Consider the following 27,715-nt stretch of genomic DNA (forward strand, 5'->3'; position numbering starts at 1 on the left):
CAACCTCGTTAAAAGGAGTCAGATTTTGTACTTGTCATCAGGTAGAACTCCAGTTTTAAAGGATTAGGAAAAAAAAAATGAATTAAAAAAAAATGTGATTAGTACTTGTGCCAAAATCTACCTTACATAGCGGAAGCTATACCAATTCATCTCTTCTGAGGGTGCATGTCTTTTTCAATGGGAGAGCTGTGTAAGACATAGATACACATTGGATGGAGAGTGTAAAACAATAAAAACAACAACCCTCAAACGAGCTTGGATGCTTTACCAGAATGACATGGAATCCAGAAAACGTTCTGCCGTTATGACCTTAGTAGTAACAGCATCACTTCTTTTTGAAGCCATCCTAGTTGTCTTTATAGTTCGCCTCTTCCTAGCCCAATATGGCTGCTCCGAGGCAACAGATGAAGATAGAATAGACTGACTGTTTAGTTTCCTTTTAATAAGCAACTGTACAAATATAAAAACAATAACGATGTAGTGTAAAAAGACATAATCTCTGTATTTCTTTTAAAAGTTAATGTTTTTTGTAGATACCCGATTTCACAGCTAGTATTAGAATTGCTCATTGCACATCATTGCAGTCAAAGTGTAATAATGATTTAATAATTAGCTTCTATATGTATAATATCTATATGGTTACATTTATACAGGTGTAAAACACTAATAGAAAAAAAACAAAAAAAATGACCAAGTCAAGAATTACACATAGGTATTTTTGCAAACATTCTGTACATGACTTTTATAGGAGAATTAAATGACATCACTATTTGCATATGCAAAGCATCAGCTGTAGGAACTCTAATGTGTCACAGAAAAGGAACTTCACAAAACTTTTAAAAAGTATAAAGTGCAAAAAGAAAACGGAAAAACAGAAAGAGCTTTTCTTCTGGGTGAATACATCAATGGGGATAGGTACCATAAAATAAGGACATTATTATTTAGCTCTACTAATAATTTATAATGTATCCTCTCCCAAGGGACCGGGATATCTAAAATACTTTGTATTTTTCTTCTTTCTTGAGTATAAGGAATAAGTCTGTTCATAACTATTGAAAACAATTGATGGTTGAATGACAGATGCCCTACATGTTTGTTGTAGGGGGTGGGGAAGTGGAGCTGATTCGGTGGGAGACCATATATAACAAGGCCTCCCGACTCTTCAATCGGATGAAGACTTTAGATAGACCAACTTACTTTGTTGGGCCAGATACTTTTGCATGGCAGAAAAGCCGATTCCAGAGTTCCTAGCAACAGCTTTATCCCCCTCTTCACTAAAAAGATCTAATGGATGCTTGGAGCATTCATTTGTATGGGGAAATTGGAAAAAATAACTGTCAGCAGAATTTGCATGGGTACCTTAAATGGGATGTTTGGAGACTTTAATAATAATGTTGCATGTAAAAGATAAAAATATCCCTCTAAAACTTTTTGAAAAAAAAAAAATTTTGGGGCCTGTTCATCAAGACTGGCTTTTTGCACAACAGTCTTAATAAATTTGGTGCACCTTAGTGCACTGCACAGTTCATTAGAAGAGATTCTTAGACTGAGAAGGGAATGTTTGAGTATTGGACAACCCCTTTAAGCTGTGTTTTCCCCTGTTAAAATGAAAACACTTAGGCCGGAGTCAGACTTGCGAGTGCCTCGCATGTAACTCGTGCGAGTCTCTCGTTGAATCATCTGGCACGGACTCACACTCTCCGGACAGGTGCAGGTCGGTTGCATATATCTCTATGCAGCGCAGACCCTCTTGTCCGGAGAGTGTGTGGTCGTGACGGGTGATGCAATGAGAAACTCGCACGAGTTACACGCGAGGCACTTGCAAGTGTGACTCCGGCCTTACACCCCCTCCAGCGTCATTCCAGCCTTGTCAGTATTAGCTCTGCAGGGGCTCACGTGACGTTGTTACATCACGCCCTGAGCCCAGTCAGCGTTGGCTTCACTGTCCCTGCCTTGATTTTGGGCCAATTGAACATCAAGTGGAAACCACAGCTCCAACTGTCAGCTCACTTCCTCTTGATGTTTGATACATCCAGAGACAAACCGGAGATCGTGAAGCCAGTGCTGACTGGGTTATGTCACATAAGCCCAGGGAGAACGAGTGCTGACACCGCAGGAAGACAATATTAGTGTTGTTATTTTAAAAAGGGGGAAACACTCTACAAAAGGCATTGTCCAATTAGTGGACAGCCACTCTAATGAATTTGCGACGTCAACTGAAATGCGCCACCACTACTTTTACAGAAGTACATTTCTATTGTAATGTACTTTAATGGCGTTAATTATCATGAATTAGTTGGGCACGACTGACAACGCCCTGTCCTGAAACAGCTGCAACCGATTTTCTAAAAGTTAGTGGAGCTGACTGAGAATCGTGTAAAATACTAAAAAAAAAAAAAAAAAAAAAGTGTCCAAAAATGTAGCGACTTTTGGTTTTGCCAAAAATGTTGCCATATTTCAAGGCATTTCATGCCAGAATTCTGGCAAAAACACTGGAAGAATTGGGCCCTTTATACATTTGGTTTGCTTGTGAATTGTTTTATTTGCTATAGTTGTATAAACCGAACTATGCCTGGTGCCGCAAAGATGACAGGGTGCATAAATCATGTTCATTATTGTATTTGTACAATAACAAATAAATAAAAACACAAGTAGAAACAGGCGTGCAATGGAACTCAAGGATATCTGACCCAAATTTTGGATGGATGCGTGGGGAAAAAAAAAAAAAAAAAAAAAGTGAATACTTTATTTGGAACAAAATATATAGATTTTTTAAATCACCAAAACATAAAACATGAACAGGAAATTAAGCAATGTGTTTACTCGCATACTATATACAAATACTTATCGTTTATCCTTAAAAAAGCCTTGGTCTGTGTTGCTTTCTTTTATAGTCACAGTCAGAAAATTAGAAGTCACATCTGTCACTACTACTTTCTCCAAGTTGTCTACTCGAGGCCTCCATGGTTCTTCTTCCGGCTCTCCAAAAATCCTGGCTACAGGAATCCGGGCAATAAGAGAAGGCTTCCTCCCACGTTTTATTAGTGCTTCACTGTAGAAGTTAGACACCTGTTCCTGGCATTCAGAGTTGATCTTAGTTCTAGGGATGACAGCATCTTTGAAGAGGTCACCCTTGTTCTTTGTCCTATGTAAAGAGGTGTCGGTACTTGACTTTCCGAGACCATGTTCTTTAGATATGAAGCAATGTTCAATCTTACTTGAAGATCCCAAATCGGAGGAGTTTTGACGCCTCGCAATCTGTATGACACCATGTGTGGAATGATACTCTAGTGGTCCAGAATCCTCTGCTTTGGCAGAGTTATTTATTTGCTCAGTCTGACTTGTGTGATTGGCAGGTGGCATTCTCAAGGTCTGAACATTGGCCTTGTGAAGGAGTTTCGCATGATGACTTCTTTTCTTTTTAATCTTTAAAGGATAATGTTCTCGGATATCTGAACTTCCCAACCTTTCTTTAAAGAGGGTAACTTGAGTAGTTTCACTACTCTCCTGGGAAGAGGAAGGAACACTTCTCAAACCTTCTCTGGACTTAGACTGCATGTCTTGAGAAGGATGAACTGGATATGGAACGCGTAAACCTCGCGCAGACTCACTGCGGAATTCATACGTCTTCGCATTGGCTTTGGCCTGTGCCTGTAAAAAGAAGATAGTGCTTAACTCTGAGGTGGTACATAATTCACTACATGCTGAAATGCATGGTAATATTTACATTCATACTGTAATTAAGGCAAAATTGCAAATATATGTAATTTGTATTTGTAATGCAAAGAAACCTGTCTCAAACGCAATTAGCCTGCATGTATGGGGTCAATATGCAGGTTAATATAGTTCCAATGCCATCTGGCCACCTTACCGAATGGCGTGGCTAACGGGAAGGAGGAAATGAATGCTTTCTCCCCGGAGCCACCGACTTTCAGTCTCTATAGGTAACTGAGACCACTCTAGGCACGCCGCTATGACTGAATGCTAGTAGGCTCATATTAACAATTTTAGAGGTCTAACCAAGACCTCCCTTGTTCCCTAAGAGTGCCTCTAAATAGCATATGTTCTTTGCACACAACAGATGCGCTAAAAAGTTTGTCCGACAGTGACTTTTTCATTTCAAAAAGGTATGGATGGTGTTAAATAATGGAAGCATACGTACCTTCCAGTGCCCCTGCAGACCCAAGAATGATCCCATCAGAGGTCTACGGCAGCTCTTGAAGCAGAATCTCCTCGGTTTGGAAATCACAGGACAGCTGCAGTATGTTTGTAGAGGTCAAGTGGCTAGCAGAGACATTTAATTTCCGATGCGCTATTCTAGTCACCGGACTACTGCTGTAGTCCTATGACTTCTAAACAGGATACTGCTTCTCAACAATTTCACTGTTGAACAACCCTATTAAGTTGTCCATACATGCATATGTGGGATAAAGAGCACAAGCTGTTCTGCTGATAGCTGATAACTTTTTGATCAGTAGTAGTGTGACAGTTGGGAAACACTATCATTTTTGGATATCTCCTTTTCCATTGACGAGTGTGGTTCCCTTGTGTGTAAAACATACCGCAAACCAACGTCCACCAACAGTTTCCTGAGGTGGGATAGTTTCCATCCTTCCCCCCTCAGTAAAGGTATATCCAAGGGACAGTATTTGCGCATCAGGTGCAACTGTTCTCAGGAGAAAGACTTCTTTACCCAGGCAAGGGGTTTAAGAAGCAGGTTCCGTCAGAGGGGATATCCTGATACGGTGTTGCGAGGTGCCTTTAATGATACTCTGATGTGTAAGAGAGACTCTCTTTTACAAATTAAACCTGTTGCTAACAAAAGGGGGAGAGCAGATCCTGCCCACTTTACTGCAGCTAATGCGAGCTTTTTATACAGTGGAATTTCTGTAGGATTTCAGAAGCTGCTCCCCCTAGTGTTTAACAGTGGAAAATATTAAACTTTAATTTTTTTTTTATATTTTGCTCAATTAAAAAAAAAAAAAAATATTTAAACAAAACATTAAAATATTATTACTTTACATTTTTTCAATTATTGAATTTTTTTTTTTTCTGACGATACATTCCCTTCAACCATTTTAGGGGTTATCTGACCCTGTTGTTAATTGTTTGTGTGTCTATGGGGTTCTTTTAATGATTATTAATAAAATTTATATTTTTATAAGGGTTTGAGAATTTTGTGAGCCCACTTTCTGTACTCTACCCATATTTTGATCTTTTCCTGTTAAATTTACTGACAGTTTGGAAATGCACCGAACTAGGTATTTTTATCCATTAGAATGGAGTGCCCGTGCGCATGCTCATCTGCCACTCCATTAATTCTCTAGGGGGCTGCTGACTGTTGCTTTCTCCAGCAGCCCTATAGAAAATGAACAGAGCGGTGGTCAGGCATTTAATCTGCTAATGCATTCTGTAACGGGGGTAAAAGTGCCCCATTGTGGATAAAAATTCCCTATTCAGCCGATTGGTGCAGGTTCAAACTATTGGTCCACACTGATCAGTAAATTGTCACCTATCCCATAGTTTGGTGATAAATTGTTTTCACTGGGCAAGCGTTTTTTTTTTTTATTAATCCCTTTGCGACACGGCCAATTTCTGTTTTTTCGTTTTCAGTTTTTCCTCCCCTTCTTCACGGAGCCAAACCTTGAATTTTTCTGCCCACATAGACCTATGAGGGCTTGTTTTTTTGTGTGACAAAGTTGTACTTTTGAATGACACCATTAATTTTACCGCAGTGAACTAAAAAATGCCAAGTGGGGAAAAATTGTGGGTGGGGGGAAACAAAAAAAAAAAACAAAAAAAAAAAAACACAAACACGCAACTCTGACATGGATTTTTGGGAATTGTTTTTACATTTCGAATTTTGTGGTAAAAATTGACCTCGCAATAAGATTCTCCTCATCAGTATGATTACAGCTAAACATATCCAGTTTTTTTTTTTTAGGATTAAGGCTATGTGCGCACGTTGCGCAAATACATGCAGTTACTACTACTAGCTTTGTAGCGCAGCGTAACTGCATGCGTCCTGCGTCCCCTGCACTGTCTATGGAGACTGTGCAGGGGCCGTGCGCACGTGGCGTTTAAGAGCGCAGCGCTTCGGCTACTGCCGAAGCGCTGCGTAAAAAGAAGTGACATGTCACTTCTTTCCTGCGCTTTGCCGGCAGCTCCTGCTCTGTCTATGGCAGGAGCTGCAGGCAGAGCGCATGGAATCGGCGCTCACTACGGACATTTCTGCAGCGATCTTAAGCGCGCGTGTGCTCTTCAGATCGCTGCAGAAATTTCTGCAGTGACTGTACGCAACGTGCGCACATAGCCTTAGTTTGTATGTTTTTGTTATGAAGTTTGCAAAAAAAAAAATAAATAAAAATTGGGGGTTGTGATTCCATTTTCTGAGGCCCATAACGTTTTCATTTTTTCGGTCAATGGAGCGGTTTCATGGCTTATTGTTTGCAGGGTGAGACATTGTTTTTATTGATACTATCATATCTATCCCAAATCAATTACATGTTCAAGAATGCCAAAATTACTATGGCAGTTGCATTATCATTACAGCATTTTTTGTGATAACGCAGTGGTAAAAAACAATTACTTTTGGCACTTGAATTTTCTTTTATTTATTTACTAGCTGTAGTACCCGGCATTGCCCGGGATAGTAACTTTCTCTCTGTCTCTCTCCCAGTCTCTGTCTGTGTGTCGCTGTCTGTCTGTCTCTGAGGTTGTCTGTCTGTGCCTATGTCTCTGTCTGACTATTTCTATCTCTGTCTCTATGTGTCTGTCTTGGGCTGTCTCTTTTCCGTCTGTCTTGGGCTGTCTCTTTTCCGTCTGTCTCTTTCCAGGGCTGTCTCTTTCCAGGGCTGTCTCTTTCCAGGGCTGTCTCTTTCCAGGGCTGTCTCTTTCCAGGGCTGTCTCTTTCCCCATCTGTCTCTCTATCCATCTCTCCATCGACATCATAACCTCTCACATAAGCTTCTTATACTAACAGTTTATTTTGTTCCTATAGCAACCACTGTCAGTTGCTATTAATAACCTATAGCTCCCACCTCCATTCAGTTTAATGGCGGCAGGATTTTAGAGACTAACTGTAAAGCACGGGGTTACATTTTTCTGTCAAAACATAGTCTACGACGTTCCCTGGGTCACATGAGGCGTCTGTGCAAAATTTCATGATTGTAAATGCTACGGTGTGGATTCCTTTAGCGGACATACATACATACATACATTGAGCTTTATATAATAGATTTATTTTTAACACAGCATTTACCAATTGGGTTAATTAGTTTTATATTTTGATAGATCAGACTTTTCTGAACATGGTGATCCTACACTTTTTTCTATTTTTAATGGGGCAAAAAAAAAAATAAAAAAAAGGTGCAGAAAAAAAAACTATAACAAAGAAATGGAAAGTAGCCCAGTCATGAAGAAGTTAAAGTCAGTGTCAGTAGGAACATGAATTAAGAATATTGTTACCTTAAGAAGGAAAGTCTTCGGCTTGGGACCTCTTTTTTTTGGCCCATACAATTCTCTTTCTCGCTCTCTGTGGTAAGAGATAAATACCCTGTTTGTGTCACAAACCTTAAGCACATTATTAAAAATGAAGGACAGAAAAATAAAAAAAAAAATAAATAAAATACTACTTTACCTGTCCTCAAAAGCTGCAACTAATCTAGCATCCAAGATGTTTTCCTCAGGTTCCCATGTGCTGTATCTGGGAAAATATATATATAATAATAATAATAATAATAATAATAATAATAATAAATAAAAAACACAAAGCCTTGGCCTAACCATGACATTTATTATGCTTGCTTATATGGCGCCATCATATTCCACAGCGCTTTACAGACGACATCATCATCATCATCATCATCATCAATCATCATCATCACTGTCCTCATAGGGAATGTAGATTGTGAGCCCAATCAGTATGTCTTTGGAGTGCGGAAGGAAACCCATGCAAACACGAGGAGAACATAAAAAAAAACTCATTGCAGATGTGGTCCTTGGTGGGATTTAAACCCAGGATCCCAGTGTTGTCAGGCTTCAGTGCTAACCACTGAGTCACCCTGCTGCCATGACACTGTTTGAGCACTTTAAGATGTTGTCCAGGCTTGGGACAAAGTCTCCAGTCATTCTGTGCATACTGCTGCATCATTAGGCCATGTGCCCACGGGACTCTGTACCCGAGGATTTTGCTGTGGAAAACCTGCTCATTTATCTTGATTTTCCAGATAAATCCGCGGGTTTCTGCAGGTACAGACACTCCCCGTGTTATCCTATGGACATGGGGAGTGCAGTATCAATGCTGCGGTATGTCTGGCTGCAGAATATGCTGCGGATATCCCGCAGTCACACGTAACTGCATGTCATTTATTCATGCGGAAATCCCGCCTTTCCACTATGGAGATAGAGGGCAGGACGTCTGCAGGCATTTCCGCACATGTCATGCAGGTTTACCACAACAAAAATGCTTGAATCCCGCAGCAATGGATAGCTGCGGATTCCGGGGATCAGCTGCGGGAAACCTGTGGACAAACATGCGGCAAAATCCGCGGGTACGCTGTCCCATGGGCACATAGCCTTACAGTGTACACACTGCATGCAGTCATGATACAGCAGTCACAGAGTGACTGAAAACCTTCTCCCCCCTTAATTTAAGCCTTTATTTAATACCAAGATACAAATAGTGTTCATGGGTGCAGCACATATCAGAGATCAGAATGAAGTGCTCTGTTTGCGTTTTCCACATCTTGTATCTCTTCTAATAAGGCTGGAGTCACACTTGCGAGAGACTCGCGCGAGTCTCACATCGTATCACCCAACATGGCCACACACTCTCCTGACAGGAGCGGGTCAGCTGCATGTATTGCTATGCAGCTGAGATGCTCCTGTCCGGAGAGCTGCAGGCCATGTCGGGTGATGTGATGCAAGACTTGCAAGAGCCTCTTAAGTGTGACTCCGGCCTTACTGTGGCGGTAAGACTTGTTACCCCAGTTAAAAAGGGAATCGGTCAGCAGGTTTTTGCTTCCTCATCTGAGAGGAACATAATGTAGGCAAAGAGAATCTGAATCCAATAATGTATCACTGAAATTACTGGTTTCAGCTGTTCTGACACAATTAGAATGTTTAGATTTAGCCATATAGCAGAGCTGGTAGAGCTGTCCTTGCCCACACCAGACACTCAATAGAGATTGTACATAGACATTGAGGTGTCAGAGGAGGGGACGTGCTTGACTGCAGTGCGCATGACATAGTAGTCCTGCAATCATAACAGATCGAACTGTGACAAGACAGGCATCACTGAATCCTATGTATTAACCCTTGCAGTATGCAGTCTTCAGCTTAGATAGCTGACAGATTCCCTTTAAATGGAACAAAGCACATATCCTCTCTCATTGTTATCTGAAGACATGAAAGCTGCACATCTAATCATTATGCAAAGTCCAAGACCAATTTCACACATCCATGATACACAAACTGTGCTCTGATTGCATTACCTGGCAAAACCGGTGGATCTCCAGCCCTGGGCTACCTTACTAAAGGCCCCTTTACACACTGAAACTTTCTAGCGATCCCACCAGCGATCCCAACCTGGCCGGAATCGCTACAAAGTCTCTGGTGAGCTGTCAAACAGGCAAACCTGGCCAATGACGCAACAGCGATCCGGACCTGCAGAACGACCTAGCTAGTCATTGGGGACGTTGTAAAGCAGCTTTTTGAAAGGGAAGTCGCTAACGAAGTCGCTGTAAAGTCCCCTTTACACACTAAAACTTTGCTGCACAGCGGGAAACAAAGGACCAAAGAATGGTCCTGAACGATTTGTAGCGATCACAACTTCACAGCGGGGGCCAGGTCGCTGATGTGTTTCACACACTGCAATGTCGCTGGGGAGGTCGCTATTACGTCACAAAACCGGTGACGTTACAGCGATGTCGTTTGCGATGTTGCAGTGTGTAAAGCCACCTTAACTCAGAACAGGAGACCTGTAGTTGTTGGGCTTTGAGATCAAAACACAGCCTACGTTTCATGGATGTGTGAAACTGTTCTTAGGCTATGTCCGCACTTTCCATTTTCACCTGCGTTTCAGCTGCTTTTCAGGTCAGTTTTAAACTGCAGCGTTTTCATGCCAAAAGGCATGCGTTTTGATTTTCCAGCAAAGTCTATGGAAATTGTGGATTTCTAGTTCGCACTTTGCGTTTCCAAACGCAGCGTTTAATTTGCATGATTTGTGGCAAAACCCATGCGTTCAAAGAAGGAACATGTGAATTGTTTTTGTCATTTGGGCTGCGTTTTGCTAACATTGAAGTCTATGAGAAGTTGCAAAAAGCAACAACCATCAATCAAAATTCCAGCATTTTACCTGCTTTTTAGCTGCAGAAAGCATGCGTTTTGGACTACATAAACGCATGTTTTTCTGACTTCAAAATAATGGAATAATATGTCCCTTTACACACACACACACACACACACAGTCCGACAATTAAAATAAAGAAAATTATTTAATAATTGATAATTTTGGCAAAAATAGTATAAAACCGCTATAAATTTCATTAACTATAACTATTTTTATTATGATTTAAATAATTAGGTCTTTTCTTTTTTTCCCCCTTTTTTCATAGTGTTTGTATGTTAAAACTTTATTTAGTAGTGTCTCTGTTCAAAACGCATCTGACTTTAGGCAATGAAAAAGCAAGTAAAAAGCGCTAAAAACGCAGCTAAATACGCACGCGTATTTACCGCGTTTTGATGGTGAAAAGCAACTTTGGCAAAAGCAATTTCTGCCAAAATATGCGTTTTGAACTGCAACTAGGACGACGCAAAGTGCGCACACAGCCTTAGGAGGATATTTATCAAGTTTGCAAAATAATTCCATGTATAGTAACATGAATGAACTCTGACCTTGTACATACGGAACTGATCTTTTTTAGGCTAGGTTCACACATCCGGCTTTTCACTGGTTTGCCGGATTTGGCGCATGCCAGTACAGCGTATACAGTACAATGGCAGCGCGGCAACTTACGGGTCACATGCTCCGGTCACATGACAGCATGTGACCGGTGCTTGTCGCGCTGCTATTGTACTGAACACACTGTACTGCTTGCGCCGAAACTGGCGAAAAGCCGGATGTGTGAAACCGGCCTTAGATGGTGCTTTGCATCTCAGGCTTGGCTCACACTTGTAGTGAAAACAGGTCTTAATTTTATAATAATAATAATAATAATAATAATAATAATAATAATAATAATAATAAATAATATAAAAAAAAAAAAAAAAAAAAAAAAAAAACACAACCCAAAACGTTCTGCTGATGCAAATTGAATATATGGATGCACAAGAGTAGTTTTCACAGTGTGTTAATGTGTATGGAGGAATCACGTTTCTTATTTAGAATTGGCAGCACAGACATTAGATCCACACCCCACTATAAATTAATAATTTAACTCTTAATTAGAAGTATCGTCAGGGTTAGTTACATTGATACAAGGGACACTGAACCCCTCATTGTTAGAATTTAGGAGTCTAACAAGGGTAATTGCTTATTCTTGTTCACTTACTTCTGAGACCAGCCTTTCCACTTCACCAAATATTCCATTCGACCCTGGGAGGACAAACAAAAAAGGTAATCACTTAAACAGAGAAAAGTAATTAAAAAAAATATGCACAATATGAAAAATGCTCTACTGCTATATAAAATTGTATAACATTTTAATAGTGTTGTAGGTGGAAGAGTTTTGACATACCAACATTAGGCTACACAAGGTTTACTAGCAAACTACACCCGTAGGGATCTGGGGTTGCAATCATTCACGTTGATGAAAAAAACCAAAAAAACCCCACTACTGAAATAAAACATGCAAGTCAATAGTTTTGAATAAGTTACATATTTATATATATATAATTTTTTTTAATTTATTTGTTTTTAGTTTTGCTTGTGATATTTTCCTGATTTAACAGTCTTGACCTAGTGACAGATCATCTTTACAAGAAGAATTGTTAATCCCTGGTATCCAAACAGCAATCCAGAGAGTGAGACACTGTATAGCAGTCTTCACTGGCGTACAGCTGTGCGCACTCAACCTCCGCTCATCCCCTGCCTATAGGAAACAAGAACAGCGCTCCCACGAAAAGTGAACCCATAGACTTGAAGTGATCCCATAATCAATGGGGTCCCTCTAATTCTGTTTACATCTGTTAACCCCTTAATGACTGCGGGCTTTAAGGGTACGTCCTAGCCATATAGTTATAATCACCGGCGGCTGCTATCCACCTGTTAACCCCTTAAATTGCACTGTCAAAAAGTGACAGAGCGATTTAAATCCCCGCCGCGGTAAATCTTCGCTTATCTGGCCCCATTGGTGGCGCTGTGACGTGATCACTGTGAGCCGATGGTTGCCATGGTAGCCATGGTGATGACTCCTGTAGCTATCATGACTCACTTCCTGTTTTAGAGTGCTGCCAGTAACAAGAGGTGAGTATTTCTGGTGATCAAGGCTGTGTAGCTGTAATCAACAGAAATGAGTGAGCGATCAGACTGCTGATCCTTGTAGTCCCCTAGGGGTAATAGTAAAATAATAATAAAAAAAAAAAAAAAAACCTAACAGTTCAAATCACCACTCCAGTCACCTCTATTGAAAATTAAAGGGTTAAAAAAATAAAATATACACACATTTCGTATCGCTGCGTTTAGAAATGTTAGATCTATCAAAATCAATCTGATCAGTAAACGGTGTAGCAGCAAAACGATGCAAATGCCAAAATTACGTTTTTTGGTCGCCGCAAATATTGCACAAAATGCAATAGCAGGTGATCAAGATGTAGCATCTGTGCAAAAACAGTACCATTAAAATTATCAGCTCGAGACGAAAGAAATAAGCCATCACTGAGCCCCATATCCCGAAAAATGAGAATGCTATGGGTTTCAGAAAATGGTGCAAAATGTTTTGGACGACCTTCTGATTTTTTTTTTAACCCCGAAGGCTATGTGTCCACGGTAGAACGTTGCTGCGGATTTTTCTGCATGAAAATCCGCGGCTTTCCCGCAAAATCCGCACCTTTTCAAAGGTGCGGATTTGCCACGGATTTACCGTGGAATTGCCGCGGATTTTTTTTTTTCCCAATTCTGAAGCCAAAATCCGGATCAAAATCCGCAACAATAATTGACATGTTGCAGATTTTTCCGGATCAAAATCTGCACCAAATCCGCCGCGGAAAAATCCGCAGCATGGGCACAGCATTTCCAAAATGCCACAGAAATGGCTGGGAAGTGACGCTGCTGCAGATTTTCGGGAAATCCGCGGCTTTTCCGCGAGAAATCCGCGGCAAAATCCGTGCATTTTCCGCAGCGTGGACACATAGCCTTAGGGTCATTCCATGGTAACTTACATGCCCTCAGCACCCAGCTTTTCCATGCTATGATATGGGAAAGCTGGGTGTTGAAGGAAAGATGTATAGCAGAGCATGGGGAAGCTGGGTGCCGAGGACAAGATGGATATCAGAACATAGGAAAGCTGGGTGCTGATAGAGGGATTTCAGATCATGGGAAACCTGGGTGCTGAGGGTAAGAGCCAAGTGTCAGCGTCATTATCCCATAGGCTGAGTGTCAGTGTCATTATCCTGTACCCCAAGTGTTGGTGTACATGGAGAGGGGGGGGGGGGGGGGGGGGGGCAGGTCTAAACTTCGCACCGGGGCCCATCAAACTGTAGTTATGCCACTACATACAGTCATATGAAAAAGTTTGGGCACTCCTATTAATGTTAACCTTTTTTCTTTATAACAATTTGGGTTTTTGCAACAGCTATTTCAGTTTCATATATCTAATAACTGATGGACTGAGTAATATTTCTGGATTGAAATGAGGTTTATTGGACTAACAGAAAATGTGCAATCCGCATTTAAACAAAATTTGGCCGGTGCAAAAGTATGGGCACCCTTATCAATTTCTTGATTTGAACACTCCTAACTTCTTTTTACTGACTTACTAAAGCACTAAATTAGTTTTGTAACCTCATTGAGCTTTGAACTTCATAGGCAGGTGTATCCAATCATGAGAAAAGGTATTTAAGGTGGCCACTTGCAGTTGTTCTCCTATTTGAATCTCCTATGAAGAGTGGCATCATGGGCTCCTCAAAACAACTCTCAAACGATCTGAAAACAAAGATTATTCAGCGTAGTTGTTCAGGGGAAGGATACAAAAAGTTGTCTCAGAGATTTAAACTGTCAGTTTCCACTGTGAGGAACATAGTAAGGAAATGGAAGAACACAGGTACAGTTCTTGTTAAGCCCAGAAGTGGCAAGCCAAGAAAAATATCAGAAAGGCAGAGAAGAAGAATGGTGAGAACAGTTAAGGACAATTCACAGACCACCTCCAAAGACCTGCAGCATCATCTTGCTGCAGATGGTGTCAATGTGCATCGGTCAACAATACAGCACACGTTGCACAAGGAGCAGCTGTATGGGAGAGTGATGTGAAAGAAGCAGTTTCTGCAAGCACGCCACAAACAGAGTTGCTTGAGGTATGCAAAAGCACATTTGGACAAGCCAGTTACATTTTGGAAGAAGGTCCTGTGGACTGATGAAACAAAGATTGAGTTGTTTGGTCATACAAAAAGGCGTCATGCATGGAGGCAAAAAAAACACGGCATTCCAAGAAAAGCACTTGCTACTCACAGTAAAATTTGGTGGAGGTTCCATCATGCTTTGGGGCTGTGTGGCCAAATATCGGCACCGGGAATCTTGTTAAAGTTGAGGGTCGCATGGATTCAACTCAGTGTCAGCAGAATCTTGACAATAATGTGCAAGAATCAGTGACGAAGTTAAAGTTACGCAGGGGATGGATATTTCAGCAAGACAATGATCCTAAACACCGCTCCAAATCTACTCAGGCATTCATGCAGAGGAACAATTACAATGTTCTGGAAGGGCCATGCCAGTCCCCAGACCTGAATATCATTGAAAATCTGTGGGATCATTTGAAGCGTGCTGTCCATGCTCGGCGACCATCAAACTTAACTGAACTGGAATTGTTTTGTAAACAGGAATGGTCAAATATACCTTCATCCAGGAACTCATTAAAAGCTACAGGAAGCGACTAGAGGCTGTGATTTTTGCAAAAGGAGGATCTACAAAATATTAATGTCACTTTTATGTTGAGGTGCCCATACTTTTGCACCGGTCAAATTTTGTTTAAATGCGGATTGCACATTTTCTGTTAGTACAATAAACCTCATTTCAATCCAGAAATATTACTCAGTCCATCAGTTATTAGATATATGAAACTGAAATAGCTGTTGCAAAAACCCAAATTGTTATAAAGAAAAAAAGGTTAAACATTAATAGGGGTGCCCAAACTTTTTCATATGACTGTATATGCCTAAGGTGTTTCTTGGATCTGTGAAACCAGCCTAACGTGTATGGGGACGGTCATGAGATTTACTTCTGATCCATACTTGTGGCTCAGGAGCAGAGCTGATTGTGGGGCATGACAAGTCCGAGACTAGCAGACATGGACTACGTGGCCTTGGTGTGAAGGCCGATCCACTGAATGCGGTTTTATCAATAACAAGGAAACACATTTGTGAATAGTTAACTCTGCTTCCCATAAAAGTCTCAGCAACATTGCTAGACTGTGCTGGGACTGAATAAGGCGAAGATTGACCTTTACTACTCCTGGACGGCCTGTGAAGTCACTGTCAGCCACACACACAAGTCCGGACAATAAAAAAAAGCTGTAAGACTTTGTGAACAGATTCTTTATATTAACAACCTTTTATCTACAGACACAAGTTTCTGACCATTGCCCAGCGTAAAGACACAAGAGATTAAAAGGGAACCTGTCTGCAGCCACCACCAATGAGTTGTTATAGCATTCTAGAATACTGTATATAAGGGCCCAGGCCGCTGTGTGTAACGTAAAAAACACCTTTATTATACTCACCTAGGGGGCGGACCGGTCTGATGGGGCTGGGCAGGAGGACGGTGACTGTACAGGATAGAGGAGGCACCGGACTGAGAGCAGCGACACCCATCGGACCAGACCGCCCCCTAGGTGAGTATAATATAGGTGATTTTTACGTTCTACAGTGCAGCCTGGGCTCTTATATACAGTATTCTAGAATGCTAAGGAAAAACATGGTGACAGATTCCCCTTCTAAAAAGAAAAAAAAAAAAAAAAAAAAGACAAAGACATTTATCCATCATACATCTAGACAGGTTATTAAACTTGGGGTTGTTCAGTTTGGGCAAATGAAGGCTTAGGGGCGATCTTATTACAATGTATGAATATATGAGGGGACAGTACACAGCTCTCTCTAATGATCTTTTTACACCTAGGCCTGCGATGGGGACAAGGGGGACCCTATACTTCTGAAGGAAGATTTATAAGAATTTTTCCACTCCTTATACATTCATCGGCTATTCTTAGGATAGGTCATCAATGTCTGATTGTCTGGGGTCCGACACCCTGCACCCCCACACGTCAGCTCTGAAACTGAGCATTTCTGGCCACCAGCTGCCGCCATCCACAACGGCTGATCGGCAGGGACCCTAGTCAGACACTGATGACTTCTCCTAAGGCTGTGTGCGCACTTTGCGTCGAGGTAGTTGCAGTTCTAAACGCATCCTCTGGCAAAAATTGTCTTTGCCAAATTTGGTTGTGACCACAAAAACGCTATAAATACGCTTGCGTTTTTTACCGCGTTTCACATGCTTTTCCACTGCTTAAAATCAGATGCGTTTTGACTACAAATACAATGCTAAATAAAAAGTTTAAACATACAAACTTTATAAAAAAAAGAAGGAAAAAAATGATAAATATCAATATTAAAATCATATAAAAAAATTGCTTATTTTATTAAAATAATAACTGTGTGCTAATATTTATGCATAAATTTACATGTATTTATTGATTTTCATACATTTAATTTTCAAACTATGTGTGTGTGTGTGTGTTAAAAGGGACATATCATGCAATGAATATTTTGTCAAAAACGCATGCATTTAATTGGTCAAAAAAGCATGTTAAACGCTAGAATTTTGAAGTAGATTGCGTTTTGCAACTTCTCATTGACTCTAATGTTGGCAAAACGCTGCCAAAATGGCAAAAACAATTGACATGCTGCTTCTTCTGCAACTGAAATGCTGTGTTTTTAACAGCATTGTGCGCACAAGAATCACAATTTACCATAGACTTTGCTTGAAAATCAAAACGCATGCATTTTGGCATTAAAACGCTGCGGAAACGCATTAAAAAAAAAAAAAAAAAAAAAAAAAAAAAAAAAAAAAAAAATCGCAAAGTGCGCACATAGCCTAAGGGTAGGCCATCAATGTTTAAGTAGTGGACAACCACCTTAATCATAGTCAGAGGTGCAGATTCTTTACTGTTCTCTGCCACATGGTTGAATCACTACTAACATTCAAGAGAGGACAGGAAGACTTTCTTGACAAATAGAAAATATTACCCGTTATGTGAACTAGATTCTGTGATGGGGTATTGAGCTAGGGATCTAGTCTGACTGCCGTATGTGGAGTTGGGAAGGAATTTTTCGCCTAAGGCTATGTGCCCACAGAAGCTCGCACCTGCGGATATATCCGCAGGTTTCATGCAGCAGCTCCCCGAATTCTGCAGCTATCCATAGCTGCGGGATCCCAGCAAAATATTTGCAGAAAACCTGCAGACATTCATGCGACTTAGGCTAGTTTCACACTTGCGTTCAGCGCATTCCGTCACTATGGAGAATAGCGCAGTCCGTTAACGGACTGCGCTATTCTCCATAGAGTTGTATGGACGACGCACTGTAACGCAAGTGTCTGTGTTGCATCCGCTGGACGACGCAGCGTTGTTATTTTGACGCTGCGTCGGGCGGATGGAACGCTGCATGTAGCGTTTTTCTGCGCTTGGCGGAGTGTCAAAAAAAACGCAACCTGCAGGAATCCGTTTGGCGTCCGTTGTTTTTATAATGGACGCCTATGGTGGCGGATTCCGTTAGAATGCGTCATTTGACGGATTCCGTTAACGCATCCGTCTTTACACAACTGCGCATGCTCAGATGTGTAAAGTCAAGGAAAAAAACCTATAACGGATTGCGATCCGTAGCATTGCATTGTGCCACTATATGCAACGTATCCGTTGCATGCGTCACACAACGCAATGCTACGGATCCCGTCCAACGCAAGTGTGAAACTAGCCTTACCTGCGGAAGTCCCGCCCTCTATCTCCACAGTGGAGGGCCGGGAATTCCGCAGGTATTTGCGCAGGAATAATTGACATCCAGTTACGTACGGTTACGGGACATCCGCAGCATATTCCACAGCCGCACATACCCCAGTACGGACACAGACACTCCCCATGTCCCATAGGATAACATGGGGAGTGTCTGTACTTGCTAAAACCTGCGGATTTATCTAGAAAATCCAGATAAATCTGCAGGTTTTTCGCGGCAAAATCCGCGGGTACATAGTCCCGTGGGCACATAGCTTAAGGCTAGAGTCACACTTGCATGTGACTTGTGCAAGGATCGATTTGCACTGCCTGGACAGGCCGGCGGCTCTCCTGACAAGACACTCTCCTGTCAGGAGAGCCAAGGTCCAGTCAGGGCAGTGCAAGCGTTCCTCACACAAGTCACACAAGTGTGACTCCAGCCTTTCATGGAGCTTACTGTCTGCCCCGAGGGTTGTTTTTTTTTTTTTGCCTTCTTGTGGGTCAAGATGTTAGGTCATGGGTTGAACGTGAAGTCTACCTTCAACCTTAAGGCTATGTGCGCACTAGTGTGTTTTACCCGCGGATTTGCCGCGGAAATTTCTTGAGAAATGTCTGCAATCTTTGTGCAGACATTTCCCAGCAAATCCTATGTGAAAAAAAAAAAATAGCTGTGCACACACTGCGGATTTTTCTCAAGAAATTTGAGAAGAATTTCTTGAGAAAATTTCTTGAGAAAACGAGCATGTCAATTCTTTTCCGCAGGTACCCTGCGGATATCGGCAGTACAGCCTGCAAAATCCGCAGGGAACAACCTGCGGGAAAATCGCGGCAAATTCGCGGCTAATCCGCATGCGGATTTGGTGCAGATTTTTTCCGGAGATCCGGAAATCTTCCACTCCCAGAAGTTTCTCAAGAAATTTTCTTGAGAAACTTCACAGTTCTAGTGCGCACATAGCCTAAAACTTTGAAACGTGAAAAGGCAAAGATTGTAATGACACATGATCTAGCTGTAAAAAATAAGGCTATATTCACACATCTGAGTGACATTCTAGTGCTGTTCCTTTATCTCAGGCAGCCTGCTGACCCATAAAATGTCACTGAGCCATAAATTAAAAATTGGCATGTTTTTCTTAAAGGGTAACACACATATGAGAGAATGTAGCCTTAGAGATAGCACAAGTACCAAATGGTGTGTGAAAAGCATTTAGGGTGATTGATACATGGAAGTAGATGTATTTTGTGCAGACACCCTGCTCACTGGGATTTCAAATGGCAGTGGACTTGGTTGTGGCTATCAGGGCTGTGGAGTTGGAGTCGGAGCTCATTTTGGTGGAGTCGGAGTCGGTATAAAATGCACCGACTCCTAAAATATATAATAAATTGGGGACAGTAGTGCAATGCAGAATGTGCTGAATATTTTTTCATAGGAATTTGGGAAAGTTATGAAATGTCCTATAAATGTCTGTTCTATTCCTGATCTAAGGCAACATTCACACACAGCGTTTTTGCTGCGTTTTTTCAGGATACGTTTGTCAGCTGCAAAAGCAGATCAGCTTTTTCACCTGAAAGGTTTTTGAGCTCATAAATAATGCTTTCAATAGCAAAAGCAGATTAGACAAACACCACACAAACTGACTGCTCATTCTTTGTGAGGATCCTCACAAAACGCTGTATCTTGTCACCCATTGCCTTTGCTGAATGCCAGAGTCACTGCATTTCACTGAATTATTTTGCCATCAATGTTCGATGTTTGTAACAAGAAAGAAATTGTTAGCAAGACACTGGCAGTAAAAGATAGTAAAGCTCATCACACCGGCCAGTTTCTCCAGGCCTTAGTGGAAAAAGTTCTGCAAGATTAGAAACTCAAAAAAAACACAGGTTCTTGCTATTATAGCGGACAATGCTTCAAACATGATAAGTAGAATTAAACTGATGAAAGAGAGTAATGAACAACAGCTAAAAGAAAATTTAGGATTCAGTATGTGTGAGATGGAGCCACAGTGCTGCTCATGTAAATGATACTTTAGGATTAGATGATCTTGTTGAAGCTGCTTCAAAACACTTTCATATTCATCACATGCGCTGTGTTGTGCACACGCTGCAGCTGGTAATAAGAGAGGGACCCCGATTTCACACATCCGGCTTTTTGCCGCTTTGGGGGATGCGGCGCACTCCAGTACAGTGTATACAGTACAGTGGCAGAGCGACAAACGCCGGTCAAATGCTGTGACCCGGAAGTTGCGGCGCTGCCACTGTACTGTATCAAACTGTACTGGCGTGCGCCGCATCTGCCAAACCGGCGAAAAGCCGGATGTGTGAAACTGGGCGGACATGCTGGAAATCTAATTGGAAAAGTGAGGAAGTTGGTTATTGCCGCCAGAACCCCTAAAATTGATTCCATCTTGAAGAGACATGCTGGGAAAGGGGTAATTGTTGATCAAGCCACTCGGTGAGGCAGCACTTATTTAATGACTGAGCGATTGCTTGAATTAAAATAGTTTCTTATAGATATGGTGAACCCTCAAGTAACATTAAATTAAGGACAATGGACACAGGTGGCTGAATTGAAGGAATTACTTAATCACCCATTTACCGTGACTAAAAAATTACAAGCTGAGGATTTAACTCCTGGCATTTTTATAAGGGAGTGGAAGAACTTGCTATTTTGCCTGTCCCAAAGAGGAGGTTTAATCGCAGATGGCATTTCTGCTTCAATGAAATGGAGAGAGACACAGCTAATGGAAAATAAAATTCTTCTGGCAGCTGTTTATGTGTACCCAAGTCATTGTATACTGCTTGATGATCAACAGCTTACTAAAAGAAAAGAAGCTTTGAGTGAGGTAGCAGTTAGGATGAGCGGCTACAGGACTGCCAGGCGGAAGAGGACTTGGGTCCTGACAGTGCTACTGCTGCCATATCGTCATCCTCATCAGATGAGGAGGTTAACTGTGACAAGTATTTGGGTGACATGGAGCAGGCAAACCAGGAAGAAAAAATATTTCACTCTGTCTCCTATAGCAGCAGATTGACCAGATTTCAGTAACATTTTTCACTTGCTCTCAAAGAAATAGAAAAATTCAACCATTCATCAAAAGTGACTGTGCATGAGGCAATTCCTTTATAGCTGGAAATTGTTAGAGATGTTGCCCATGTGGTTATGGCTTTGCCTCCAACCCAAGTTACTGTAGAGAGGTTGTTATCTAGCCTTAAAATTATTAGGTCAGATTTGAGGTCATCTGCGAAGGAGGATCTGATGGAGGCAATTCTATTTCTTACAACAAATTCATGGACTGCACAAATGTTATTTAGTATGTTTTTGTTGAAAAAACTGTTTTTTGCCACTTACATAGTGTAATATATACACTATAATACACTATATAACACTATGTAAGTGGCAAAAAACGTTTTTCAACAAAAACATACTAAATAATAACATTTAGTATATTGCTTATATTTAAGTGAAAAATGTATTGTAGTACAATGTGAACATCAGACATTTAATAATTTCTATGATACAATAATCAAGATATTTAGATAGAACATAAAATATTTTTATTGGAATACAACTTTAGAACACAAAAAACTAATACATTGTAAATATATAATACTATGCTATATATATACACATATATATATATACATATATATATATATACACACACACACACACACGCAATATATATATATGTAATCTACTGTATATTATATAGTGTATTACATATTTACAATTTATTACAGTTTTTTGTGTTCTAAAGTTGTATCCAATAAATATATTTTATGTTCTATCCAAATATCTTGATTATTGTATCATAAAAATTATTAAATGTCTGATGTTCACATACACATGTTCATGTACTACAATACATTTTTCACATAACTATAAGCAATACTGTATATGTAGATGTAGGAGTCGGAGTCGGTGCAAGGGAAATTGAGTAGTCGGAGTCGAAGGTTTGGCTTACCAACTCCACAGCCCTGGTGGCTATTGGGCATCACTTTGGACCAAGTCTTGGGCGCATGCAGCAAGACACAGCATGTACCATTGTGTGTCATATTCACACAGTTGCAACTGTGCATTTTTGTTTCTTGGCCTTTTTCTGTAAACATCACAAGATGATTGACAATAGCCTTGACAAAAACCAACACCTTGCAGTTTTGACAGTTTGCAACTGCATGGAGAGGAAACAAACAAGTCACACACATTGCAGAAAAGAAAAAAACAAAACAAAAAAAACATAACAGTAACGTAACAGTTTGGCTTTAGGGTACAGCCGAACGTTTCAGTAGCCATGACAGCACGATTATTAAAATCTTGCGGTATCTAGCCATCACGGTGGGTGGTGTTTCAGTCTCCTGCAGCCAACTGCGCACAGTCTAGCCATACTCTTATTATACTCCCGCCATGCTCTTAACATTACACTCCCATCTATACCACATGTGGCAGCTAGCCACATATATCCTAAGGTTAATATTTCTCTATGTGTCAGCAGATATGAGCGATTATTTTCTCTGCCCTAATCGGACCGAGAAAACAGTCGCAGCATGCTGCGGGTGCAAAGCGATCCTCTTTCTCACGTACCCATTCAAGTCTATGGGGCGAGAGAAACATCGCACTGCACTCACATTACACTGGTGTACCGCAAGTGCAGGGCGAGAATGGCAATAGCCGGCTGCGGAGAAGAAAGGGAAATTAATCCTTCCCTCTCCTCCGCAGCGCTGACCCGCCCCTCCTCAGCGCTGACCAGCCCCCCGCAGCTGAGGTCCGCTCGCACAGTCGGACCACAGTCGCAATGACCCTCGCATGACACTCGGCTCCTGCTATGCTGCCAGCGTGAGCAGAGTGTCATGCGAGGATCGCAGTAGTCCCCTTGTGGCCCCGGCCTAAGGGTGGGTGCAGCCAGATATGACAAGTGTGGTCTCACTCCAAAAAGAGATCTGAGAATACATCAACTCAGTATTTGCACACCAAAAGCAGGACTGCTTTCAAAACACAGAAAGCTGCAATTCCTTCCATTATAGAAGGGGTCCCCAACCTTTTTTACCTTGAGAGCCACATTCGACTTTGAAAGCTGGTCGAAAGCCACACTTTGGCTGTAGAAAACAGAGGAAACTATTGGAAATAAAGAATCTCCCCCATATTCATATCAGAGAGAAAAAGTGACCTCCATACACAACACAATCTACTATACCAAGACCAATAATACCACATACAGGGGGAAATACCGCCACACCGTGACCAGACAACATATTATCCCCAATCATGGATATAGCCTGGTATATATGGCCCCATTCTGGTATATATGGCCTCATCCTGGTATATATGTTCCCATCATGGCCCCATCCTGGCATATATGTTCCCATCATGGCCCAATCCTGGCATATATACTCCCATCATGTCCCCATCCTGATATATCCCTTCATCCTGGTGTGTAGCCTCCCCATCCTCCTGGTGTGTAGCCTCCCCATCCTCCTGGTGTGTAGCCTCCCCATCCTCCTGGTGTGTAGCCTCCCCATCCTCCTGGTGTGTAGCCTCCCCATCCTCCTGGTGTGTAGCCTCCCCATCCTCCTGGTGTGTAGCCTCCCCATCCTCCTGGTGTGTAGCCTCCCCATCCTCCTGGTGTGTAGCCTCCCCATCCTCCTGGTGTGTAGCCTCCCCATCCTCCTGGTGTGTAGCCTCCCCATCCTCCTGGTGTGTAGCCTCCCCATCCTCCTGGTGTGTAGCCTCCCCATCCTCCTGGTGTGTAGCCTCCCCATCCTCCTGGTGTGTAGCCTCCCCATCCTCCTGGTGTATAGCCTCCCCATCCTCCTGGTGTATAGCCTCCCCATCCTCCTGGTGTATAGCCTCCCCATCCTCCTGGTGTATAGCCTCCCCATCCTCCTGGTGTATAGCCTCCCCATCCTCCTGGTGTATAGCCTCCCCATCCTCCTGGTGTATAGCCTCCCCATCCTCCTGGTGTATAGCCTCCCCATCCTCCTGGTGTATAGCCTCCCCATCCTCCTGGTGTATAGCCTCCCCATCCTCCTGGTGTATAGCCTCCCCAGCACACAGTAATATAAATAAATAAATAAATAAATAAATAAATAAATAAATGAATGATTGTACTCACCTACCCTGTGCTTTCCCGGCATCCTCCTGCGACAGTGGCATGGCAACTGACCAGTGTGCAAACGGCGCAGCACATGATGGCAGTATGATGCGCGCCCACTTACCGCACCAGCAGGTGTTAGCATATTCTCTGCTCCCCATGCCCACAATTATGGGCGTGGGGAGCAATGAATATTCATGGCCTTAACAGGCGGCCGGCACCTAACAGTACAGGGACCCGACCGGTCTCTGTGCTCCGATATATTTCGGCTGGATGCGTGCCTGCGGACACACATCCATCTGCATCAGGGGCTGGGACAGACCGGGGCCCAGTCGCAGTGGCAATCTCTGCGACCGCCGTAGTTACGCCCCTGCCTACATGTCCTCTTCGGCATTTACTTGTACCTGTGCATCGTCCTCTTCTCTGCAGCCCCGGTGATGATGGCATGTCGGTGCGCTGCTGAGCAGCGCTCCTCCGCCTTAGTCCTGTTACCTCACTGTTCAAATGTATGCGCACCTGAAAGACATACATTTGAATAGAGGCAGGGTCTCCAGGTCCTTGACACCGCATATGTGCAGGCCTAGACTCTCGCAGTACAGCGTTAGGACCTTAGGCGATTCACATGACTGATGTCACCAAAGGTCATTCTGCATCTGTGGAAGCGTCAGTGATCGTACAGAGCTTGCACTATCGCTGGAGTTTATGATTGAAAGGCTGGAGGTCCTGGATCAGCTGCCCAGTCTGCCCACCAATAAACGCCGGCCCTGAGAAACACACGGCCCGTGGCCCTATACAGCTACATTTCTGGGGATCGTCGGTGAGCCACATGCAAGGATCAGGCGAGCATGGTGGCACGTCTGACTGCAACCAATCACAGCCAGCGGTGGGTGGGGGAAGCAGTGCACATTAAATGACGGTACTGAGCAGCTTGGGAAGCGAATGACCAGAGCAGTGTGACAGCCGCGCCGGTGATTCGGCAAGTATGAAGCGCTTGCTCCTACCCCTTTGCATCAGATTCTGGTCCCCACTGACTCTAAGGGAAACGGCATCTATCCAGATACCAGGGATCAATCCCCCGCCGACCTCAAGTCAGCGGGGGATTGATCTGCCAGTCCTCCGAAATGCAGGTACAAGATGCAAAAAGAATTGACATGCTGTATCTTGGCTGAGTCTTCAAAAACGCTGCCAAGATGCAGCCAAAACAAGATGCACTGTGTGGTCAGCAAAATAGAAATCTCATAGACTTTGCTGGGAGAAGGAAACGCGTGCATTTAGGTGCATCTTTGTGACGTCAGAAATGCACCAAAAACGCAGTAAAAGCATCGTGTGAATATAGCCTAAGTGTTAACATAGCCTTACAAGATTTTGAAGCATCTCTGAGGCAGAACAAGGTTCTTGTAGAGTTGTATTGAGTTGTGACCTCCAGTGGGCTCCATGAAACACTGGGGCTGCTGGCAGGTCACAAATCACTGGAGACCAACCAGAGCGGCGGCAATAGAGGTTGAAATCGCCAGAAGGTGAGTATAATAGTGAGCAGGGGGCTTAGATTTATAGCACCACTCCAGCGGGCCAATAAAACAAGACACACCAAAACGCTGGTATGGTGCTTTACAAAGAAGCTCCAGTAGTAGAAAACCCCTTTAAAAATACACCTTAGACCTGATGAGGCTGATATACATACTGTGAAAATCCATATAAGGCTATGTGCCCACGGGAGCTTGCACCGTCCGCAGGTTTCCCGCAGCTGATCCCCGGAACCCGCAGCTATTTTTAGTTGCGGGATTCCAGCGAAATATCTGCGGTAAACCTGCGGACATTCCTGCGGAAGTACCGGCCTCTATGTCCATAGTGGATAGCCGGGATTTCCGCAGGTAAATCCGCAGAAATAATTGACATGCAGTTATGTGCGGCTGCAGGACATCCGCAGCATAATCCGCAGCCGCACATACAGCAGCATGGGCACAGACACTCCCAATGTCCCATAGGATAACATGGGGAGTGTCTGTACATGCTGAAACCTGCGGATTTATCTGGAAAATCCAGATAAATCCGCAGGTTTTCAGCGGCAAAATCCGCAGGAGCAAGCTCCAGTTGGCACATAGCCTTAGAATGGCTGTATAATCCTTTTTTTGAACGTTTCATTGTCTTAAATTAAAATGAGTATACGTTGACTCAAAGTGTTCATTTTTATTTCAGAATTATTCAGCCTTTCTGACAATGACCTGTAAATTAAGTGCAACAGTCTCATCAGGTCCAAGAGATCCATTTAGTAATATATGGAGTTTATATTGTGAAATCTAAAGAAAGAGCGCTATTAGGGCTCCTGCGCATGTTGTGTAATTCCATGCAGTTACGCTGCATATTGCACTGCAGAGTAAATGCATGCGTTCTGCGTTCCCAGCACAAGCTATGTAGATTGTGCATAATCCATCCGCACGTTGCTTTTATGAACGCAGCGATTGGATGCTAAAATTTTGACCCAAATCCGTGCATTCATAAAATGAGCATGTTAATTCTTTGTGCGTTCTGGATGCAGCTCCCACTCTGTCTATGGTGGGGGCAGCAGCCATAGCGCAGGAAATCGGCTTTTTTTTTTTTTTACAAAAAAACTGCATCAATTATGCAGTGTTTCTGCAGCGATTTGAAGCGCACATGTGCTGTCAAATCGCTGCAGAATATTCAGCAGGTACATGCGCATGAGCCCTTAAACTAGAAATAGCTTTGTTTTGATACTTTTCTAAATCAGGAAAAACCCCTACATAAGCAAGCCATGCTTGGCACATCTTGAGGGTGCTTTACATGCTGCGACATCGCTACTGATATATCGTCGGGGTCACGTCGTTAGTGACGCACATCCGGCGCCGTTAGCGACATTGCAGCGTGTAACACCAAGGAGCGACAATCAACGATAGCAAAATCGTTCAAAAACGGTGATCGTTGTCACGTTGCTCCTTTCCTTAATATCGCTGCTGCCACCGGTACGATGTTGTTCGTCGTTCCTGCGGCACCACACAGCGCTATGTGTGACACCGCGGGAGCGACAAACATCTCCTTACCTACGTTCACCGGCAATGCGGAAGGAAGGAGGTGGGCGGCATGTTACGTCCCGCTTATCTCCGCCCCTCCACTCCTATTGGCCGGCCGCTTAGTGATGCCTCAGTGACGTCACTATGATGCCGAATCCACCTCCCCCTTGAGGGAGGGATTGTTCGGCGGTCACAGCAACGTCGCTGACAAGGTATGTGCGTGTGATGCTGCCGTAACGATAATGTTCGCTACGGCAGCAAACACCAAATATTGCACGAATGAGGGGGGAGGGTGCTATCGCGATCGACATCGCTAGCGTGTAAAGTACCCTTAAGGCCGGGGCCACACGGGGCACTAGTGCGGTCCTCGCATGACACTCGGCTCACGCTGGCAGTACAGCAGAGCTGA

General features: G+C 42.8%; 1 protein-coding gene across 2 annotated transcripts in view; it reads right to left on the reverse strand.

Annotated features, from left to right (window-relative positions):
• Positions 1–421: 421 nt before the first annotated feature.
• CBX8 (chromobox 8) overlaps positions 422–27,715 on the reverse strand; it is a 29,291-nt gene continuing 1,997 nt past the window's right edge. Inside the window, exons 2-5 of one of the 2 annotated variants that reach the window (XM_075349705.1) lie at positions 11,553–11,596; positions 7,640–7,705; positions 7,468–7,555; positions 422–3,651 (exon numbers count right to left, since the gene is read on the reverse strand). In XM_075349705.1, coding sequence (XP_075205820.1) covers positions 2,845–3,651; positions 7,468–7,555; positions 7,640–7,705; positions 11,553–11,596 — 1,005 coding nt within the window. In that variant the 3' untranslated portion in view covers positions 422–2,844. The remainder of the gene's footprint in view (positions 3,652–7,467; positions 7,556–7,639; positions 7,706–11,552; positions 11,597–27,715) is intronic. The other variant, XM_075349707.1, reaches the window with a different exon arrangement.

Source organism: Anomaloglossus baeobatrachus, chromosome 5, assembly GCF_048569485.1.
Source record: "Anomaloglossus baeobatrachus isolate aAnoBae1 chromosome 5, aAnoBae1.hap1, whole genome shotgun sequence".
NCBI classification, from domain to species: domain Eukaryota; kingdom Metazoa; phylum Chordata; class Amphibia; order Anura; family Aromobatidae; genus Anomaloglossus; species Anomaloglossus baeobatrachus.